This window comes from Epinephelus lanceolatus, chromosome 14, assembly GCF_041903045.1.
Source record: "Epinephelus lanceolatus isolate andai-2023 chromosome 14, ASM4190304v1, whole genome shotgun sequence".
NCBI lineage: Eukaryota > Metazoa > Chordata > Actinopteri > Perciformes > Serranidae > Epinephelus > Epinephelus lanceolatus.
In genome coordinates this window covers 14,094,316-14,118,013 of record NC_135747.1, presented here as the reverse complement: position 1 = coordinate 14,118,013, position 23,698 = coordinate 14,094,316, and the positions used below count along the sequence as shown (strand labels likewise).

Here is a 23,698-nt window from a genome sequence, read left to right as displayed (position 1 = left end):
CAACAGTAAACGGCCTGTCTGTTAAGAGACTTCCAACTGTTTCACTTCCAACTCTGTGAGGACCACACAGTTTTCTCAAGTGCAGTCCAATAGCAAAATACAGACTTGTGAATCTGACGTCAGAGCTGAGATGTCTCTGGGAAACTCGGTGCCCTGTTGTCTCCCACGTGCCTATTCAAGAAGCACATTGTCGCCGCAGCCGAGAAGTGGTGGGTAGAGTTGGCAGGCTCAGCAGCCACAGAAAAAACTTAACTTGCATTTGGTTTGTGGCTGCTGATGAGTGCGGCCACATTGTCTACTGTGTGATTAAGTTAACAGGTGTTGCTCACCAAAAAGAAAATTGGGAACTATTCTATTGTTATAATGTTACTGAGATATTGTTCTCTGCCCTTATATAACATTCTTTAAATTCTTCCAGGGCGGTGGGCAGTCCGCTGGTGATGGACCCCAACAGCATTTGCAGGAAGGCAAAGCGCCTAGCGGGGAAGCAGGCTGAGCTGTGCCAAACTCAGCCAGAGATTGTCAGTGAGGTGGCCAAAGGAGCCAGGCTGGGTGTCAGGGAGTGCCAGTACCAGTTCAGGTACCGCCGGTGGAACTGCACCAGCCACAACAAGTACTTTGGCAAAATACTGCAGCAAGGTGAGTGAAAGAAGAATGTGTTTGGCTTGTTGATAACTAACTTTGTGTCTCTCTTTTTCCCCTATTATCTAGTATGGATTTCCATTCATACATACATAAAGCAATACTTTGACATTTAAGGAAAGGCTTATTCACTTCTTGCTCAGAGTTAGATGTGAAGATCAGTGCAACTCTTTTATCTGTCTGTTCAATATGAGGCTGGCAGCAGCTTAGCTTAGTGAAGACTGGAAAGAAAGGGAGCCCTACTCCGTCCAAAGGTAACAAAAGTTGCCTACAAGCACTCTAGGGCCCTTTCACACCTACCTTGTTTGCTCCAGACTTTTGGACTTATCAGCTTGGTCCGATCCAAAATTGCAGGTGTGAAGCCTCCCACAGACAACGTTCCAAACCAAACAACCGAGCCTTGGTCCAATGAAAAGGGGCAGTCTCTGTCCAGATCAAACTGAAACATGGTTTGGTTAATTTCTGGTGTGATAACAGATTTTAGATGGATTCAACATTTGGACCAATTACAGGAAGTTTTGGCAGGCTACCATAATGTGATAAGAGTAGTGTAGCTCCTCAGCATGTAGTGTGTTTGTATGTTGTGTAGTGACAGAGAGAGTGATGGTGGCTGGGCTCAGAGCAGACAGGTGCTCATGAGCAGAGCAAATTGTAGTAAATGTGCAGTGTAGGTTTCAGTTTATCCATGAACAACACAGCATAACCAAATGAACTGTGGTAGCACATGGGGAGTGGAGAAGATGACTTTATAAAGAGTCAGCTGGAAAAAAAAACTCGAAAAAAATCTGACTCTTCTCAATTACTTTCCAAGAGGATGAGAGAGAGGGGAGACGAGAGGACAGGAGAGTGCGTCTGCAAACTGGTCAATGTCAGGGATAGGGAGACACAGCTTAAGTAGGTGATGACACCAGGGCATAGGTGTGTCATGTATGGTTCTTTAGTGCACTTGCATAATTGCAGTTAGAAACCAAAACTAACCAGATTAAATGTATACAGTGTAACAAAAATGCAGACCTTGGTTCAGACTTTCATGTGTGAAAAGGGTTGTAAGATCACTAACATGTTATTTGTTCTATGTTTAATCTGTACAAACAAGGAAGTGTAAAAACAGCACTGTGGTTTCATGGGGTTGGCACAATGACTTCTTGAGGGTTACAGCAATATATGTAAGATCTTTCATATCAATTAGTGAGCTTTGGTGGTGCTTGTTGACAGATTTTGTTGCCTGTGGGAAGTGCTAGGCTAACCCCTGTTTATTTTTGCGAAGCCAAGTTAACTGCATCCTGGCTCTGTAGCCTTATATCCAATGGATACACATGAGAGAAGTATCAGTCTTCTCATAGTACTCTTGGCAAAATTTCCAAAACATTGAATTTTTACTTTAATACACACACAAAAAAAAACAAAACTGTCTTTTTCATATTTTCATTTACTGTTAGGTGGCAACCTCTAATGGCTGTAATAATTTGGATGGGAGCAAAAAAGTGATGTGATGTAGTTAAAATTAGAAAGCGATTAAGTCCATGTAGGGAGGCAGCTGGGGTGGATGGATGGGTCAAACACAGGACTTTAACCCAGGAGACTGTTTTTTTAGTGCTTTGTGAAACCAAGGGCAACGTTAATTATGTTCATTTACGTACGTAACTTAAGTACACACATATGTGACTTGAGTTTAGTATGTTTTATAAGTTAGGTAATAAACATGCTTATTTTAACACAAACCATGATCTTTTTTCTCAGCCTAACAAAGCAGTTTTGGTGGATTATTGGGACTGTTTTACAATGTTAACCACTTGTTTAAAACTGAGACCCTTACTATGTGTGCCCATCACTGGTACAATGGGCATACATGTCATATATTTTGGGAGTCTTTGGCAAATTACCTATGCTGTTGTTTAGGTATGAGGACATGTTGAAATTGAAACAGATCACACCAGTTATTTGGATTTTGTCAGAAACTTAAAAAGAAAAAAAGGTGCATGTGACTCATTTCTATGGATGTTTTTTACCCTTGACCTGGATGTACATAGCTGATGGAGGAGATATAAATTCCCACAATCATCTTTGTGGCTCACTCCATCAGTCCTTCCAAAAGCCTGTCAGAGGGTTTTTAAAGAACACATTAAAAATATTGTCATGTTCCATTTTTCAGCCGTGAGTACCTTAGGATCTGAACCCGTGGCCTCATGACCGCAGTTGACGGCCTTACGTCAACTTGAGGTCAGATCCCTGTCTGATGGCACTCCAACAGACAAGGGCAGCTGTTGTACTTCAGACCAGACGTATTCACACTTGACTGACTCTCCTCTTCATCAGATTGGGCACGCTTGAAATGATCAGCGAAAATTGCCCTTTTCTCTTAACATCTCTCGCAAGATCTCTTAACATCTTCCTCCAGCTCTTTGAAGTCTGTAATATAACTGATGTTGGGTGACCGCTGGGTCCTCTCCAATTACTGTGTTGGTTTTACTCTTGTATGATTAGATTCATAGAGAGCTGCCTGTCTCTTCTTTGACTGCGACTACAGAGAGCCTTTATCTCTGTGTTTCATAAACAAACAGGGAATAACTGATATTAATATACGACAAAAAATGTGTCAAGCATGTTATTAAAACCATTTTGGGTACCATTGCTGGAATATGTGCATACTGAAGTTTTGTGCTCGCCTGTCATTAACGTCTCCATTAAGTGGCACTTGACATTTTAATCATATTAATTTTCCATGGCACAATATAACAGTCAATACTGAATTGTTATTTTCAATCTCCTGAACTGTTTACATCAAAGCTGCACAACCTTCCCATTTTCGGAAAATTTGTGATTACTTCTTGGCCTAAGTATACATAAAAAAATGTACTTTCTAGGCAGTATAATACTGTTTGACTGTGATGCAAACTTTTGAGATCAATCATTTTCCTGTTGTTGGTCTCTGCTGAGACAAAGACATGAAATTGACATTTTACATTATTCAAAAATATGTAAAATAGCAGATGAATGTTTCCAAGAAATGTTTTCCTTGATCTGTGCCAGAACTTTGTACTGTAAAACAAGTCTGTTATCATTTGTAAATGGTAAATGGACTTACCACATGGAACCTTTCTATCCACTCAATGGGCTTTACACTACATGCTACATTCACCCATTCACACACACTTTCACACACTGTTTGCAAAATTTGCACGGTGCCAATCTGCTCATCAGGAGGTAATCATTACATGCACAAAGATGGCACAGCTCTCAGTAGCAATTGTGGGTTCAGTATATTGCTCAAAGATGCTTTGACATGCGGACTAGAGGAGCCGGGTATCGAACCGCCAATCTTCCATCAACCTGCTCTGCCTCCTTAGCTGCTCAAAAAACAGTTTATTTATTCTGTTTCAAGGAAAATGATATATGGCTGCATTTATATACCACAGTTTTTATACTCAGAAAGATAAGGTAGGATAGTGACATTTTCATTCTCAGTTCTTTGTAACTGCATGCCATTGATAAGATTTTGTTCTAAATCACATGAGCTACTGAACATGAATCCACTCAGAATTAAAACTCTTCACTGAGAGCATCCTCTCTCCACATGAGGTACTTTCAATGGTGCCACCAGAAATGTGTCATAGGGGTGGCCAGAGGGGTCCACTGAAAATCTTGGGGTGGCACACCAGAGGCAAAATCCTTAACCGAATTTCAGGATTCACTTAGGAATTTGAGCATAATTTGGCCTCACACCATCAGAAAAGTTCACATAATTTTTCAATAACTCCTGGAGCTGAGCCTAACCATAGGCTTAAAAAGCATATTTGTTTTTAATCTGATCTCTTTTGACACTGCTGGGGTTGCCAGTGTCTCTGAAAGGAGAAGAAAGGCAGAGAAAAAAAGACACAAAGATAGAGTGAGGCAGAGAGGAAGAGAGAGGGAAAAGGGGACAAGAATCTACCAGTAGAAGACAGACTTGCAATTAATCATAAATTCCTGCCTGTCTATGAAGGAGGCCAAAGTGCTCCTCTGTTTTGAAGCCTTTGTCCTCAATTACCTGGATGTGCTCTTAATGACTGTTTGTCATGAACTAGTAGCAGTAAATGTCAAAATAAAAGTTCCTTTGTGTGTTCACTCTCTAAGTGGTGTACTTAAACTCAATGACCTCTGCTTTGATTGTATGTGATATGTCTTTCGAAATTATTTTAATGACATGGGTTATTCTTTGTAGAGATATGAGACAATCCTGGTGAAGTCTTTGCAGCTTTCACTCCATTCATGTGTGTGTCCGTGGGGGTGTTGGGCACGAGCATACTGTGTGCTTTCTTGTCTGCTTTGTTTTTGATACGACTGAAATTAGAAAATATACACATAGTGGCTTTAAAGATGTAGGTCTACCTCACTTCCTCTCAGACTATTAGTGGATTGCATGTCTTACATAGCTTTAGATTATATGTTACTCTTAATCTTCCAGCTTGCAGCCCTTTGCTGAATGTTATCCATTTTAACCATGAACCTATTTAGCAGAAACGATTCATGGTCATTTTTGTTATTGTTCGCTAGCACATGGTAAATATTCTTTGCTTTTCAACATGGGATTGTGTTGTCCATGTGCTAACTGGCTAACTAGTGTCATGACGGTTGTCTGGTTTTGCCTTTTTGAATGAAGAATCCAGACTGCCGCCGTCTGCTGGTATGGAGAGTTATTTCCTTTCATACAGGCACAGAACGTACGTGCCGCTGATTGTAACCTTTGTGGTGTGTTCAAGTGCAACTTTGTGCAACATATCCTCTTAGAATGGCTCTTTTGGTATCTCATGAAAAATATAATACACATAGTTTATATAATATCTTACAAATTAGTGCCCCTACTGGCAAATAAGGTCACTTAACATAACATGATGTCATGTTATGTAACATAATTAGAATTATTTAATTAATTAGATTATTAGAAGTGGCATGATGAAGTGATGTGTCCAAAGATAACTTGTGGACTTTTTTTTTTTTTTTCGGGACACAGACCCCTGTCTCCAGGTTCAAAGTCCTGTGTTTGTTTGGCTTTGTTACTCTGTATACTCCTTGACCTGACATCCTACTCGGTTTCTGTCATATGGTGGAGTAAATAAGAACAGTCTGCTTTGTGACATGTTACAGGACAGCACAGCTGCTGTGTGACAACATGTGTCTGACTGTAAATGTTGTTAGGGGAGTAATAAGATAAGTTGAAGGTGTTCTGCTCTGATGACTGACTGCACAGCCAGCATGCATGCATTTGTGTGTATTTCATTCATTCCAGTGTTTTAGATGATGAACATGATAATGCATACATCAAATTTCCAGCTGTATGGCTGAAATAACACACACAGAAACATTCATATGGCATGGTGCAAATGTCTCCAGTATTTTTGACGTAATGACGTTTGCATGAATCCACTTGAAGAGAGACAGTGGCTGAGGAAGACGGGTGTGGAAATGTGTGCATATAGGTGTGTGTGTGTGTGTGTGTGTGTGTATGTGTTTGTATAATAGGGGTTTAAGTTGATTTCACAACATGACTGAAACACTGCCATTTCACACCTTCATTGCAACAAGTCTGAATGAATGAACATGTCGACACAAGGATGACAACCTATTTGCATCGGAATTGAACGTACATGAACCTTTCACATACAAGCAGCTTCAAAACAAGGTCAAATTTCTTGTTTCTCATCATAAATTGTTATTCATTATCCTCTTTTCCTTAATCTCCTCCATGTTTAAATAACATACAGACCCTGGAGCAGTCATGACTGACAGTGTCAGCCAGCATACAGTTATGCTGCTAATCACACAAGGGATGTTGCAGCTCTTTGAGCGTCTCTATAGATTGTGCATGGTATGTGTGTGTGGAGTATTGTATCACTGTGGAATAAACAAGGACTCTTGCCCTAGGCTGTGCAGTGGTTGCAAGGTAATTAAACCAGTCATAAATTGTTTCAAACATTTTGTCATTAATGATTTTCACAGGTAGACATTCAGGTATAGAGACACGTTCACACAGTGTTATAAACAGGCTGGGCAGGGGTGAAAAAAATAAATAGGGCACTGGTAGGGTAGCCTATATGGCACTTCATCATGCTTTTTCAATTTTTAGACCACCCTGAAGGGCACCTTATCATGTTTTTGCCACTGAAGGGGCACCCTAGAGGGCACCTCATCAGGTTTTCTCTACTAGAAGGTCACCCTAGATGGCACCTCATCATGTTTTCTCCATTGGAAGGGCACCCTAGAGGGCACCTCATCATGTTTTCTTCACTGATAGGGCACCCTAGAGGGCACGTCATTATGTTTTCTCCATTGGAAGGGCACCCTAGAGGGCACCTCATCATGTTTTCTCCATTGGAAGGGCACCCTAGAGGGCACCTCATCATGTTTTCTCTATTGGAAGGGCACCCTAGATAGCACCTCATCGTGTTTTCTCCACTGGAAGGGCAGGGCACCTTAGAGGTCACCTCATCATGTTTTCTCCACTGGAAGGGCACCCTAGAGGGCACCTCATCATGTTTTTCTCTACTGGAAGATCACCCCAGAGGACACAGCCTAGAGGGTACCTCATCATGTTTTCTCCACTAGAAGGGCACTCTAGAAAGCACCTCATCACATTTTCTCTAATTGAAGGCCAAGCTAGAGGGCACTCATGTTTTATCTTCCCTGGGGGTAGCCCAGGGGGCACTTTTGCTGCGGTTTGTTCAAACAGGTGGAGACCAAGAGAGTTGGTTGCCCCACCCTGACCATTGCCCTTCCCGCCAAGTCCTCCAGTGGGTTTACACATTTACACTCTTACACACTTTGTGTTGTGTTGTGTTTCACTGGTATTTAAAGTAAGTGGGTAGAGCCACTGTACTTTATATTTGGCAGGAAAAAGTATTATGCTGTGATTCCCCCGAACCTGATAGTGACACCCCTCAAGGATTGATTTATGTGATGTTATATCATTTCAAGCCAAAGGCAGGCAAGCACACAGAGAGGGCCATACCTAAAATGCTGATTGGATCTAAATGAATAAAGTAATAAATCTCAGGCTGTTGTGTTTTCCAGCTAAGTGTTTTGAAATCAGTAAGAGAGGGTGCTGCAGTTTGTTGGTTTCTACTCTTGCACATCATTTATTTTGTGACCCAGTTTGTAATAATCCCACTTGTGAGCAGTTGCTCTTACCAGACATGTATTTAACAAATATGAGCAATCATGCTGGGGTGGTATGTGGTTGGGAGGTAACACCACAGCTGGTTGCCTCACAGGGAGAAGTAGAGGTTTGCAGAGGTTTAAAATTTTATCCATCTCCTCTAGAACAACACAAACTTTTTGGTCTGACGCCCCTATCGGCAGGATGAAATAATTTGGCTGTGCCTTCCAAAACTGCTAGAAATCACAGTTGAAAATGAAATCAGTTTTAAGATGTTAGAACACTATGGTTTAGGTTTGGTTAGGTTAAGGCACATGGTTAGCTTAAGGGAAAGATCATGGTTTGGATTAAAATAAGTACTATATTAAGATTAGGTAGACATAGTGGTTTGGGCTTAAATGACTACTTTGTTAACATTAGGGGACATTTGTTGTCATGGTTACAATAACAAACATGTGGTTGTGGTTACGGAACAAGCGTCATAATGCTTTAAAGAAACATTCTTCCCAACATATTGTCCAAATGATTGCTCCCAACCGACAGACAAGGGTTAGAGCGACCTTCCACACTGAAGTCCGACGTTATGTTGATGATTCCATCCACCCTGACCTTCTCTCTACATGGACTTTGTCACTCTATGATGACGTCACTTGACTTTCTCCTTTGCTCCCATGGTAATTTCGTTGGCTGCTAGAGGGCTTTGTCACTTCAGTGTAAAAGATGTTGTGTTGGGGCACTTGCTTAAAAGACAGATGGTGTTTTTCTTGGGAAGCCAGTCTGAAAATGCATGAACTGATGGAACATCTCTACCTGTTAAGAATCACTCCAGATATTGCAGTCTTTAGGTGTTCGGATAACAGTTGTGTCCATGTTATGTCAGCAGGTTCCCACCAATTTGAGGTCTGCTGTCATTAGAATTTCATTGGTAAGGTTAGACAACTGTTACTTGTTGTACTTTTCTGATAGTTTGTTTAGCTCATAGTTTCTTCACATTTTCAGATTGGCAATGACCTAATATCACAGCATATCTAATCTGATAGTGTTGCAGTTATCCTCAGCCACAACAGATGTTGGCTCCCAGAGACTTTCTGGCAGACTAGATGCTGCAGGATGCATCCCAGTCTCCTACCGTCCTCACTGCATGCTCCAATCTTTGTGCATTTGGAAAGAGCCCCTGATTTGACCACCAGTTGCCGAAGGTGTCACCAGATCTACTTACACAGATGATCCTCAGAACACCTTTCCCTTTGAGAAAACAAATGTATTTTTATTTAACTATGCCTATCTGGACTTTGAGGGGATTTTTAACTAGCTCTCACATCCCATTACCTAAAAGTCAAAGTATTAATAATATGTTCTAATTCCTGCAGATGGGCCTTCTGGAATTAGAAGCAGACGTAGACAGGCCCAGACATCCGCCGTGGCAGAGAATTTGTTTGGAATTCATGTCTCCGAGGAAAATATGAAACAGGGTGCCTCAAATCATTAGATTTTTGATAGCATCTTTTACACACAACAGTAATCCTCTCTATTTTATCTCTCTTTAAACCCCCTGCTCTCGCTTTTTGAATTTTCTTGTACTCTCTGTTGTTTTGCGTTCTGTCTCTTTCAGTTTGTCTGCTTTTAGTTGCTTAATATTTTGCTCCAGGTTACTCATACTTTTAATAATAAACCACAATAACAAGTTCAGTATGATAATAAGGTCAAGTACATTTTTGCTTAAATTAGATGTCATCATGACATGTTTCTTATGCAGTTTTCTTCTACTAAATGCAGTGTTTCACCAGTGCATCTGAGGACATCTGGACAGGCTCCCTGTTTGTTTGGACACAGCTTGTGCTGATATCACCATATTGTATTAATATTGAGTTGTGTGCTGATGTTTCACACACGTGTCTCGAAATAGATTCAGGGAGGTTTTGGAAACGACACATCTTGATTTGAGTATGTTGCTGCTCCTGAAAATCCCAGCCATATTCTGCTGAGCAGCAGGAACACCGAGGTGTGGTCTCAACTGAGCTGCGAGGATTCTACACAACAACAGCACACATGCACAGTTGCAGAAGTGCACCACCATGCCCATGTTAAGTAACACATTAATAAAATTAAGTGACTATTTGTCAAATGCCATAAATGCTTTAAATCTACATACATACTTTTCCCACACATACACATTGAAACACAGGCATGCAAACACAAATTTGCCTGGATTGGAGACATCTTTGGGTGTTGGAGTGTACAGCTGGTATTGATATCACGGCGTGCTGGGGTGTGCAGGTTTCGTCGCACGCCACCCATTGTGTGTGTATGTGTGTTACCATTCCTAATGAATCCCATTCACTGAATCATGCGATATGGAGTTGGCAGCGTTGATGGTGGTGACTGCACGCTCACTGCCTTCCAGCTCTTAGAAATAAAAGTCCTTCGCTTAGTCTCCGCACACACATACAATGGCTCGCTAAGTGGCTATTCTTTTTCTCCCCCTCATCTCTCAGTGTTCTGCCATTGGAATCATCGTCATTTCCCACTGCTCGCTTGTTTCTGGACAGAATTTACACACTCTTATTGTCAACAAATCCTTATAAGAGACCAACATTTAGCAAAACATTAGTCTGTCTTTCAGCACTATGGCACTTAGCCCCAAGCCCATTTGGTCCCACTCGAGACATACAGTACATCTTTTACAGGTGTTAAATATATATCTCCATTTTTAAAAAGGTTCTGTCATATCCTATAACAGATGGGCACTGTAGTTTTAAGCAAACGTTACTCAAACTGGAGTAAAAACAGCATTTGTCAGGGATTATTTTTAGCAGTGGATGAATACACAGTCCTCTGGTGAATATTTATAGCTGCAAGAAAGTGTATACAGATAGACTTAAATAAATACAGTGCCCATATTCATTGTAATGAGGGAACATATCACCCACTGCAATGGAGTGGTGCATCTATGTGTTTGTGATTGTTTTTGGACAAAAACTGAGCTCCATAGTGCACAGCAATAACATATATCAGGCTACATGTGAGTCGCATTGTTGGTTTTGTTTTGTTTTTTCACAGGATTTGCTTACAATAGCTAAAAAATATTGCCAATATTGTTCGTAAGCAATATTTAATTTAATGTCAGTACCTAAACATAAATATTTAAAAAGATTTGAAAGGTCCAGCCTTTGGAATTTCAATTGTTGAATACATATTTTAATGAAAAGTCATTTTTATTATTGTTATGGTATGTGTATGTGCATTAATGTAAGTTGTTATTCTGACATACTACAGAAACATTTGATGGCCAATGAAAACTTGCTGCCTACAGGCCCTACTTTTCTCTGCCTGACATCAGTATGTGTGTAACGTGTTCATATTTTCCTGGTGGCCCCTGATCGGTTGCCACAGTATGCCAAATATAACTAGATCTGGGGCAAAAAAAATAAACACAAGAAATGTTGGCAGATTCTGTGATATTCCCCCCAATTCGGCAACTTTTGAATGGATTATGTCAGTAAAAATAAGCTTGGGTGGGTTGACAAAATGTTGGCTTGATTTGTTATTCAATAATTCAATGGTCTGAAAAGCATCTGTACACGTTGCAAAAGAAGATTACAAAAACGGCTAAATTACACAGAGCCCCACCTGATGAAAAAGTCACACCATGCCATCGATCGACCGTAATAAAGATCTCCCATCAAGGAAAAATTATGGTCAGGTTTTTAATAGTGCTAACAGCAAAAATGACGCTAGAAAAAGAGGACAAAGAATTCATAAGATACTTACAATGAAGCATTCTCTTATTTCAACCCAGTAGGTCTGTGAGATTCTTTCATAGCTGCAATAACTATGGATAAAGACGTGTTGAGCCGAGGGTGAGTACGATGCCGAAGCCACCGGCGAGGACAGACGATCAATTTGCAGTTGTGGTTGGACATGCCTTCAGTCAGGAGTGTTAAGCTCTGCACCCGAAATAAACCAGCAGCTGTGGTGTGTATGAGTGTGCATGAGAGAGGGAGAAATAGCCGTCCTCTCAGCACCACAAATCCAATGACGCTTGAGATTGTAGTAATGGACCAGGATTGAGAGAAAGGTGCTTTTATCCTGTTCCATGTAGCCGCGATATTGATGGACTGCATGCAGAGACAGAGGCCCGGATGAGTGGACTGATGGATGGAAACTAGCTTCTTTCACTTGCGGTGTTCTCTCTTCTTCCCAGTTGTTGTCCTGTGACTGATTGAGTATAACAATGATTAACAGATATCTGACTGTTGTGTGGTGTAATGTGTTGGTATTCATCATAGACATCATAGACTCCAAAAATGAAGCAAAAATATGTCAGATATGGCTGCTGTCAAATTTGGAGCCAGAGTCTGCACAGTAATGATCAGGAAGCGGAGCCACAGTGTCAATCGCCCATACACCTGTATAACCCAATCTCAAGAAGTGCCATTAATCGCAAGTACTTCCATTGACATACACAACTGTCAGTCATAATATCACACCCCCTTTTTATAGCATCAATTACCTAATTAAAACCAAACTTATCAGAAAATGAGCACTTGAACATACAGCAGTGATAAGAACTACCTAAAATGACAGAAAACATTTTGACATGTACATGTACTTTGAGTACTTGGGTTTTTGGTACATGGAAGGGGCAGGGTTTATGACCTATGCTGCAGCCAGCCACCAGGGGGCAATCAAGTTGTTTTGGCTTCACTTTTGGGGAGCTGTCATGTCGCCAATTTTTACAAACAGTCATTGGTATTTATCATGTACATACCATGTCACTGTGTCAGTAAAATTGTAATGTATTGAAATGAAAAACGAGAAAGCCTGCTCATTCTACTCTCCAACACATATCCTTCAAAATGAATGCAACGTATGTTGACAACTACCTGTTTAGGTTTTTCTGCTAGCTTGGCTCTGTCCACCTTGAGAGGAGGTGGTGAGCAGATCTGTTTTCATATTTATACTAAGCTAAGATAACTGGCCACTGAATGTAGCTTGATATTTAGCTTACAGACATAAAAACAGGTATACGCATTTAACTCTAGACAGAAAAGCAAATAAGCCTATTTCCCAAAATGTGAAGCTGTTGATAATCGTTACCTCAGTATGGGAGAGAAAGCAAGTTTCAATCCTCTGTTTTGAGTTTTAATTGTGTGCCTTGATACATTTGGATTAGGAATTATTCATTGACAACTATGGTGAAATCATTTTGGTGACGTGTGTAAACCAAACTTGGGGACCAATCCCTAAACCAAACCCCTCTTTCGCTTGTCCTTTGTACCACAGATATCAGGGAGACAGCGTTTGTTTATGCCATCACGGCGGCTGGTGTGACCCACGCTGTGACCCAAGCCTGCAGTATGGGAGACCTCCTGCAGTGTGGCTGCGAGGCGACCAGGAACAGAGCACCTCCAAGGCCGACCTCATCCTCCCAATCTGGAGATGGAGTCAAGTGGGAGTGGGGGGGCTGCGGAGATGATGTAGAGTTTGGTTATGAAAAGTCGAAACAGTTTATGGACGCCAAGAGGAGAAGAGGCAAGAGCGACATCAGGACACTCATTGACTTGCACAATAATGAGGCTGGGCGGCTGGTAAGAAATAGTTTAAGAATTCAGTATGTCTGTGCAGTTTCTGTTTACATCTTGAATTAGTAGAGTTAGAAATACATTGAACACAACTGTAATGTGTGACAAAAAAATAACTGCTACTGTGCTACACCAAACCCAGGTCTGATATTTCACTACACTCTCAAAGATTTTAGCAACGAAGGTGTTGCTTGTCCTGTGGAATGTTCCATCATTCCACGAACATGCAAAAGAGAAAGACATCGCCCCCAGCCATATTTGTGTTGCAGCGTAAGCTGATATTCTAACAAGAATCAGGTTTCTGAAACACAAAAACAAGAGCGTGCCACACATTTTGTTTTCAAGCCTCCAAGGCAGGTAGCTTCTAACGTTTCCACAGCCCTTGTAGAAGTTTAAAGTTCCTCTTTGTTGCCCGTATGAATGCAGAGTGAAGTATGGCCTCAACAAGTCAACCTGCTACCGAAAGAGAGGAGATAAAGTAGCGACTTTTGAGAGCAGTTAATTACGATCATTTGAAATATAGCTCGGTAAATCTTCCAGATCACATTTGCTTTCAGCTGTCAGGGATTCGTCTCCGTTTGTTACACCCACTTGCAGAATTGTTGACACATGCACAAGCAAAACACAGAGTTACAAAGTTCACTTTAGTTGGGGTCAAAGGCAGGTGGAGAGGAGAGGGGAGGTTTTTGGGATGTAGTCCAATTGTAGCATTAGTGAACAAACCATTTGAACAAAAGGAGAAACACAAATGCCCAGAGGTTGAGAAATAAAGGTGCTGTGATGCGTGCAAATGTCTCTTAATGTGCATGTATGTGTGTGTACTTGTATGCATGCTTGCAAGTCTGTGTGTGTGTGTGTGTGTGTGTGTGATGGGTTAATTATGTGCAGTATAAGTGAATGATCTGTTGTCAAGGCTTGTTAGATGTAGGAAGGCCAGAGGCAATATGGAGGGAGAGGGGGGTTGGGGAGTTAAATTCCTTCTGAATAGCGTCTGCTTTTATCTTACCTATCTATCAGTGTGTGTGTGTGTGTGTGTGTGTGTAAGAGAGAAAGAGAAAGAGAGAGATCCAGTGGCTTTGTCTGCGATATATCATGAAAACACAATAATAAATTACCTCTTTAGAGAACCTGCCATTTGTCAAATGCAATCCTGCTTCAGTTCAGGGTACACATTTTAAAATGTCCTTTGTCCCCTTTTTTCTGTCACATCAACCTTCTCTCTTTCTCCTTATTTATCAACCATTTGCCCTCCTTCACCTCTCTGCTTTCCCCTGCCTCCCCAAACCCTAAACTCACTCACCTCTCCACTTCTTCCCTTCCCAGGCGGTGAAGCTCTACATGCGGACAGAGTGCAAGTGCCACGGACTGTCGGGCTCATGCACCTTGCGCACTTGCTGGAAAAAGATGCCTCATTTCCGTGAGGTAGGCGACCGCCTGCTGGAGCGCTTCAATGGTGCTTCCAAGGTGATGGGCGGCAATGATGGCAAGACCCTGATCCCAGTTGGCCAAAATATAAAGCCACCAGATAAACAGGACCTCATCTACTCTGACGAGTCGCCCGATTTTTGCCTTGCAAATCGGAAAACTGGTTCACTGGGGACACGGGGGCGCATGTGCAACAGCACGGCCATGGACATCAGCGGCTGCGACCTGCTGTGCTGTGAGCGCGGCTACCGGGAGGAAACAGTGGTGTTAGAGGAGAACTGTCTGTGTCGTTTCCACTGGTGTTGCGTGGTCCAGTGCAAGAAGTGCTTGGTCCGAAAAGACCTTAGTCTCTGTCACTGATGAACTGAGGTTGACAGCGGTCAATATGACTTGGTTAATTATAAATACTTTTTTTTTGCTTTAGTTTGGCTAGTGTGAAAGAAGGATAGGGTTCGGATTTCCATGGTGATCCTTTTGTTTCTGTCTTTTCACCAGTCACATTCAGATAACGCCTCAAAGATGTTCATTTCAAATAGTATTTGATCCCGTATTCTGCTGTTTGGTTCCCAGGAGTTTTGACAGATGTAAGAGGTGCTAGCCAAAGATTCAGAAGATACCAAAAGTAAATGCATCCACATGGCAGGGGGACTAAAAGAAGCAAAATAGGAAAATGTGTTTTTCTGAACTAGCTGTTTTTCTTTTTCTTGTACATGAAAAAGGACCAAAGAATGTTAAAAATGTTATTGTCCATCTCAATGAAAGAGAAGAAGCTAATGAGCTGGCTGAAAGTTCAGTCTCAGACTGACTTATTTTAAAATGCAACAGCTAAATAAATCAGTGCCTCCAGGATGTTGCAATTGTAACAGTATACGCAAATTCAGCAAATCTTTGTGCATTCTGCACAACCTTGCCATTGTGAAACCCTTTTAGCCTCCAAAGATTAATTACTGTTTTATTTGTTATTTTAAAGGACTACACCCCCCAAATTGTATATCAACTGCTCACCCAGTGTAACATTGAATTCATTAAGTAAACTTTGTTTTTCTCGCATGCCTCTGGTAAACAAAGAATCCAAAAACTGAGGAAGTTCTTGGTGAATCAAAGTCATTGGGGTCCACATTAAACAACAGCAAAACTACATCAAAACATCCATTTAAAAACTCGGAGAAAGTGCATGCAGTATCTAATCCAACTCTCTTTTATCCAGTTGTATGCTAAGTACTTCCCAAACAGACAGCCCTTTCTGAACAGGGAGTGAAACGTATCTGCGCTCTCCTCAAAGCCAGGCTCCACTGACAAAAACATTTATTTTATCTCACTGAATACTGGAACCGCTGGTCTACTGCTGCCTTGATCATTTAGTTTGTTTGTGTTATTGTGTGACTTTGATGCTTTAAAGGGTTATTTCAGATTCACCAAAGTCAAAAAATAACACAAACCAGCTACCAGTCGAGGAAGTGGTAGACTAGCTGTAGCTCCTGTTTTCAGTGAGGTAAATTTAGTGTTTTTGTCAGTGGAGTCTGGTTTTGAAGAGAACATAAATATGTTTTTACTTTTTGTTCAGTTCTCTGTTGAAAAGGGCCATCACTTTCGGAAGTACTGAGCATACGGCCGGACAAATGAGACTTGGATTACACTGCACGAGATGCGTGAGAGTTCGTAAACAAATGTATCGATATAGTTCTGCTGTTGCTAAATGTGGACCCCGCTATCCTTAACTCATCAAGAACTTTCACTGTTTTTCAAATCTTTGCTCACTGCTGGCATGCGAGAAAGTTTTATTTACAAATTCAATGAGGAAAAACAATGTACCATGGGTTGAGTAAATAATACACAAATGATCATTTAGGGGTTGAAGTATTCCTTTAAGACCTTTGCAGACATTTCTCTCAATCTACGATATGCTATAGGATCAAAGAAAGATTAGGGATCTCACTATGGCCCAATATTCTTCATGAGGCATTAGTAATAATCAGTGCATCTTTACATTTTACCACCCATAATCTTTAAAAGTGTCAAAATCAGTCTGTCTCTCAGTTACAGTTACTTTAGCCTACTCTGTAAGTGAATATCACACATCAGTTACAAAAAAAGATGCTGGTCTTGACTTTTCTTTCTGCTCTTGTGTCAAAAATATACATAAAAGGGAAATGATATCAAATTATCAGATTTGAAGAATGCTGTCAACACCATGTTTTGCAGGTGTGGACTTGGCCTGCCAGCAAAGACTGTTATTTATATAAAGATATGATGACAAGACTACTCACTTCCATCTCTCTCAGAAGCACTTTGGATACGATGGCTGCCGTTGGCTTCCTCAATAGCTTGGCAAGAGAACACTTTTGCGGTTGTCTGTTTCTATTAAACCAAAGGAGAAACCTTTTCAAACATGACATTGTTTGGTATTGAGAAAATGTATATAATGTATTTTGTTTATCTGTTATGATATACAGGGCTAATGTAATAATGCACTTTGGATGTTAGCTTTAGTTTGATACTGTATTTGCATATGTGTGTGTGTGTGTGTGTGTGTGTGTGTGAGTGTGTGTGAAAGTGTTGAGTATGTGTTTGTGCAGGTTGGCCAGTTATCACCGTATCCTTCAGTTGACAGTACCCTCTATATATCTCTGAGTTGCTGTCTGACGCTAAACTGCATCATGTTGGTTATTAAAAGCACACTGCTCTTTGACTCTCTGTCTCTGTGTGAGGCAGACAAGATCTTTCATTTGTTTCGTTTCCAGAGGAAGTATTTTTCCCATAAACCTGTCATGTCATCTCATTTACACTTACGTTTTATTACCAGACAATGTACAGTAAGTATACTAAACTATAATAATACATTGCCTCCACTTGTTCTCTTAAGGCTGTTTGTCTCTGAGTGTAGGATCCTATCCTACCCTTAAGGATTCAGTATCGTCTTGTTTTGATCTCACCGTTGGTGATGTTTGTGTTTCAGGAAGCTATCATGATTCAGATCTGGCTGTTACATACAATACCTGCTTTATGGCAGCATTTTTTTGCAGGGCCCAAATCCAATGACCACCTTGATTAATGACAAGTTATAGGATGGCTATATTGTGGGCAATTTCTCCCAAGCCCTTTATATAATCAATGTGTGTGCAACTTTATTTTGTAACATTTCATCTAGACCGGTATGATTTTAATTCCAAAGTGAAATATCTGCCATTCAAAGAACACTGGTATGCATATGTATATATATATATATATATATATATATATATATATATTTATTTAATAGACTAGTCAGATTGCTTTTTAATATTCATTAAAAGCATTTTAGAAAGAAATCACTCACCCATTTTAAGTCTAAATCCAATTTGTATGACCCAGTATATAGCAATCAGACAACTGAGATTATTTCATGTATTTAATAGTAGAATGACATAAATAACAACAACAAAACCTCACACACACACACACACTGATTATGAAAGGAACATATCTTATCTGGCACAATAGTAAATATATGTACAAGGTAATCATGATGCTTTTCAGTTAGTTATTATTGCCGTAACTTTGATTGTGTTAATATAAGGCATCACGACGGTGGTAATTATCACAAATAATAGAACTACAGTAGTTGCATATTATGTATTGTATGATGTTTTGGGCTGATGTTACAATTTATAGCTATAACTCGGTAACTCTCCATTAAAGGTCCAGTGTGTAGTGTTTAGGAGAAGCAGAAATTGAATGTAGTATTTATAACTATTTTTTAATTAGTTTATAATCACCCAAAGCTGTCTTTTTGTTACCTTAGAATGAGCCGTTTATATCTACATACAGAGTGGGTCCTCTTCTACACTAGCCCAAAACAGGCAAACCAAACACTGCCTGTAGATAATGCCATTCTCGTTTTCTCTATGGCCACTATAGTTCTCCTCAGTTCAGTTGATTATAATATGCAACCTCACCACTAGATGGAACTAAATCCTACACACTAGACCTTTAATGGGAATGTGAGTGACTCGCCAAAGTCACAATGCTGTCTGCTTTTGCGTATGTTTTTATCTGACCTGTGGAGTGACCATTTCAATGTCTGCATCATGTTACATTAAGCACATTCCAAATAATTTTGGACAACATCTTAATCAGGTTTGGTGGAAAACAACAGAATGTAGCAGTAAAAGAGCATCAGGGAGGAGTACACATATATACACATGTTTTACCATAATGGAAATAGTTACAGCTATGCAAATCATCTTTGGCCAACAAGGTTCTGTTTGTGTCAAGCTTACCACTGATTTGTTATCTATTTAAAGATATTCTGTCATGTTTGCTTCACCTTTCATTATGCTCTGCATTTTTGTATCCTTCAGAAGTCATTTCATATCTGGCTATGTTGAATTTTCATTTAGCATAAAACTACCGTGTGTGACTCACATTCAAAACACTATTCAAATAAAAAAGTAAAACATTAATATTTTTATTTAATCTCATTCTTTCCATGTGTCGGATCAGATTTATATAACAATAGCTGATGAGACGGTCCTATTGATAATGTAATAATAATGAATTTCACAGTGTATTTGGACTAATTTATTCTTTAAACCATGTTGACATATGCAGGTGCACATAAAATTAACTGGTTGTAAGAATCAAGATCCTCATGTAAGAAAGACAGGACAAATAAATTTCTCATATAGCATATTTTATCTCATCTCTTTTTTGTGTATGTATAATTGTCAGTTTGAACTTTAACCATGGCTTTGAGCCCAGTCCTGACAAAAATATTCCAAATCATACCTCTCCTTTTCGAAAGACAAGAGCACATTAAACATTTACAGACTAATTTAATAACATCTTATATCATCTTTTCCTTCCAGAGTTCTTCCAGACATTGTGTGAGAGTGTCATTTATTTTATACAGGCACAGGGTTGAGTTAGCCTTTTACTTAAAAGATGATTTTCACCAAACTAGACCAAGAGGTGTTGTTTTGAGGTATTTATGCTGCAGAAATGAAAAGACAAGGAGGGAAAAAAGGAAAAGTGCATGGGCCTGTATTAGTTTGAGCTGTACAAGTTGACACAAGTTCATATTTTCCAGGAATTTGTTGCACGGTGGTGTGTAGAGTCGGGCCAGCAGTTGTGTTTAAGACATGGAGATGTAGGCCAAAGAGGAGGAAAGTGCCATGGGGCACTCGTCTCGTCTTGTCTCCCCTAGTGTAGCTCCTTTGCCCTCTCCTTTCCTCTCCTTTCGTCCCCTCTCCTCTCCTCTCCTCTCCTCTCCTCTTCTTACCTTTCCTTTCCCCTCCATTCCTTTTCTCTCCTCTCCTCTCCTCTCCTCTCCTACTCCCTCTGTTTTTAAGCTGTGCAGGCATTTAGTGCTGCATGGGCAAAGCCAGAGAAAATAGACAAGTGAGCAGATAGATTTATTGGAGCATTGGTATAAATATGGTAGTCTGTCGACATCTGTGTGCATGTGGCTGCATGTGTCTGTCTTTGTCAGTCAGTGTGTGTGTGTGTGTGTGTGTGTGCGTGTGTGCGTGCGTTCATCCATATGTGTGTGTCCGTGGGAGTGCATGGCCAGGTTAGAATGGGTGTATTTTTCCATGTGTCCCTCTGAGAAAGAAATAGTGCCTACGGAACGCAACATTGGCCCTATTAGAGATGAGTTTTGTCTCCTCCTACAGTGACTGCTAAGTACAAACACACACACACAGCCTCACCCAAAGCATTAATGAAGGGTTGCCACTGTAAATGGATCTATAGTGTTACGCTGCAGACAGTCATTTCCGTAGATCAGACAGATAAATAGAGTCCTCCTGTGTCTTATCTCCTACAGTGAAGTCTAGGTGGTCTCCTGCTTTTATTTACCATGCATTTCCTGTATGTATGTGTGTGTGTGTGTGTTTGCTTGCACAAAACAAGGAGAAAGCTAAAACATGGAGAGGAGGGATGATATTATTTAAACTGAGAAATGAGTGGGCCAGTATAAGGAAATGAGCAACAAGGGAGGGAAAATTATTAATGAAAAGGGGAAAAGGGAAAGGAGGGAAAGACAGAGAGGAAGATAACGAGAGAGAAAGACACACAGAAAGAGAACGTAGGGGTAACCCGACACTATAATGCTCCTCCATTTGTGTGATCTCCTCCAATTCTCCATCAATCTAGCAGGGAGATGTTGCTTACACATCTCGAGATCAACTCTGTGTGGGGTTTCATCTGATACCACTGACTGTAATTATAGGAGTGGGAGAGACAGACACACGCGTTTAACACAGACTGTGAAATGAAGCAATCTCGCTTCTTTTACAGATGAAATATGCACTAAAAGTATAATTTATCATGCTTTCAAGATAGAGACACGCACATTCTCACATTTGCACACATCCGCATCAACACACACACACGCGCATGACCTCCACTTTGGCTCAGTGTGTTTGGAAGAGACAGTGATCTTTATGAGTTAATGCAGGCCCTGGAGGTGATGGCTCAGCTGCTGCCTAAGTTCCACAGGCCACCCAACTAGGCTGCTAGTACTAAGAGATTTAATAGTTCATTTTGTGCATGACATTGCATCTCCGCCTTCTCAGGACCCTTGAACGACATTTACTGTACAGCAAAACACATCAGGAGTATGACTTATCCTGTACAGGGTTGTTCCCTGAACATGAGGTGAGCCAAGCCAGATAAATTGCTGTGCAGATAAAGCTCAGCGAGAGTAGTTTTGTTTAAAAATGTATTTTGGCAAAATCCTCCTCGTCCTTGAGAAATACACTGCAGCTATGAAAAAATATGAGTGCTTTCCTCGAGGAACCTGTCATCATTGCAACATCCTGAAACAACAGCTCGCTGCCTTGAGAAACACTCTTTGACCCGCATCATTGTCGTGGGTGGATAAACATTGAAATGACCTCGCAATGTATCTTTGACTCATCTCTTTCACCCCCGCCCCCCTAAAATCTCCCCGCATCTGTCCCACATCTTCCTCTCTTGTTCTTCGTCATGTCTTCCTCATGACTGTGTCATTTATCAAACCCCGTAACTGTCTCCTCCCCTTCCCTCTGTTATCTTGGGTTGTGAAAACATGGCCGCCACAGGTTGGTGGGAGACAGAGGGGAGGGGGGGGGGCCTGCTGTCTATTGTGGCTGCTTTGGCTCAGTGTCTGTTCCTGTGTGAAGACAGGGCAGGTCTCGTTCTCTTTAGGACAGAGACAATAAACATGGTTGTTTGTGCAACAACAGTCGTGGAATGCCTTGATGGGAAGCAGACAACCAGCTCGCTAAAGTGTGTGCACATGTGCATGGGCAACTTGCGATCAGCGTGCAAAGCATCTGTTCCGTTTGGGGAAAGTGGGTAAGAAATCATTTCGCTGCACAACACACACATTGACGTGGAGGCTTCCTTAGAAAAGACCTTTGACCTCAGCAATATGTGGGCTGCTGCAGTGTGAAGAGCCCCATTACTGTAACATACTGTATCCCTCTTGGGTAGATTATTGCACAAATTCAATAACACAGGGCTAAGCAACTATTATAGAACTCAGTTACCTCCTCTGTTTAGCAGGATAATTTCCCACATATAGTGAATGCTCTTGTCATTTTGGCTTTTTGAACACAAGATGGCGTCCTTGCAGAAGAAAGTTGATTCACTCCAGTGCTACACCTCTATCCTACTGGGGGTGACAGAGTGCACTGAGAGGCCTGATGGTAATGATAATCAAAAAAGAATATCAAAAAAGGAAATCAAAATTAAGTGAAATAAGCTGTAATGAAATAATGACAAAAGAAAATGTAAAACAAATCTACCGTAATTGATTGTACTTGCAGAGCATTGTCAACACAGCTCTCCTTCATGTGGTTTGGTTTCAATCAACTCAGCTTTTAAGCCTATGTAACCATTATGTGTGTTTGTGTTTGTGTGTGTGTGTGTGTGTGTGTATGTGCTTGTACGTGAGCATTAGTTTTTATGTGTGCCAGAAGGAGAGAGAGAGATTTTTATTGACATTTTTAGCTTAGTAACCCATATAATTATCCAAGTGTTCTTTAAATGGCAATCTTGCTCTGAAGCAACGATAAGGGTTTGTAAACACAGTCTTGGATCGACTGTGCCTGCTACCTTGCATACCTCCCTAGTTGAATTACACACACATGCACACTCTAAATCCAGAAGCATGTAGACACACTCTCTTACACACACACACACACACACACACACACACGCACAAACAACAACGTTTACAGACAACAATGGCATGCAAACATCTTGTAATCATCCCCAATTAGAGATACCCAGAGGTAAGTGAGGCGGGAAGGAAAGCAAGCAGTTTGATTCCGCTAAACAGAAAAAGTGTGTGTGTGTGTGTGTGTGTGTGTGTGTTTGTGTCCGCGCAAATCCATACCTATATATTCCCTTTTAGAAAAGAATCTTTAGGTTTTCAGAATAGCATAATTCACCTGTCTTATCTCATGCCCCCGCTTTGTAGCACATGTACAAAGAGCGCCTCTTCCCCTTCTCAGATTGGTCTGGTGTTCTGCTAGTTGTGTTAGATTTGTTAGTTGTTTTACTTCAGAAGTTGGTGGTTTAAACCATACAGTATAAAGTGTCCTTTTTGGCCTTCATTAAAGGGCACCTATTCTGCTTATTTTCAGGTTCAAACTTGCATTTTAGGTTTCTACTAGAACATGTTTACACGACTAATGCTTACAAAATACTCTGTTTTTCGCCATACTGTCTGTGCTGGAACACCTGTATTCACCCTCTGTCTCAGATACTCTGTTTTAGTGCCTGTTTTTTTCAAGCCCCAATCCTTGAAAATATCAGTCTGCAGCCAGCAGAATTAACTATTACTGAGTATAGTGGCAATTTCTACTGTGAAAAATCACGAATAAAAGCCTCAAATCAAAACTAGACATGTGCCATAAGGAATATGATCTGAAACCTGGGAGAG

At 40.7% G+C, this 23,698-nt stretch overlaps 1 protein-coding gene across 1 annotated transcript in view; it reads left to right on the top strand.

Moving 5' to 3' along the window:
- Positions 1 to 19,226, top strand: part of wnt6b (wingless-type MMTV integration site family, member 6b) — a 32,504-nt gene extending 13,278 nt beyond the window's left edge. Inside the window, exons 2-4 of the mRNA XM_033617020.2 lie at positions 419 to 639; positions 13,061 to 13,365; positions 14,683 to 19,226. Of these exons, the coding sequence (XP_033472911.1) occupies positions 419 to 639; positions 13,061 to 13,365; positions 14,683 to 15,144 (988 nt within the window). The 3' untranslated portion in view covers positions 15,145 to 19,226. The remainder of the gene's footprint in view (positions 1 to 418; positions 640 to 13,060; positions 13,366 to 14,682) is intronic.
- Positions 19,227 to 23,698: the final 4,472 nt, after the last annotated feature.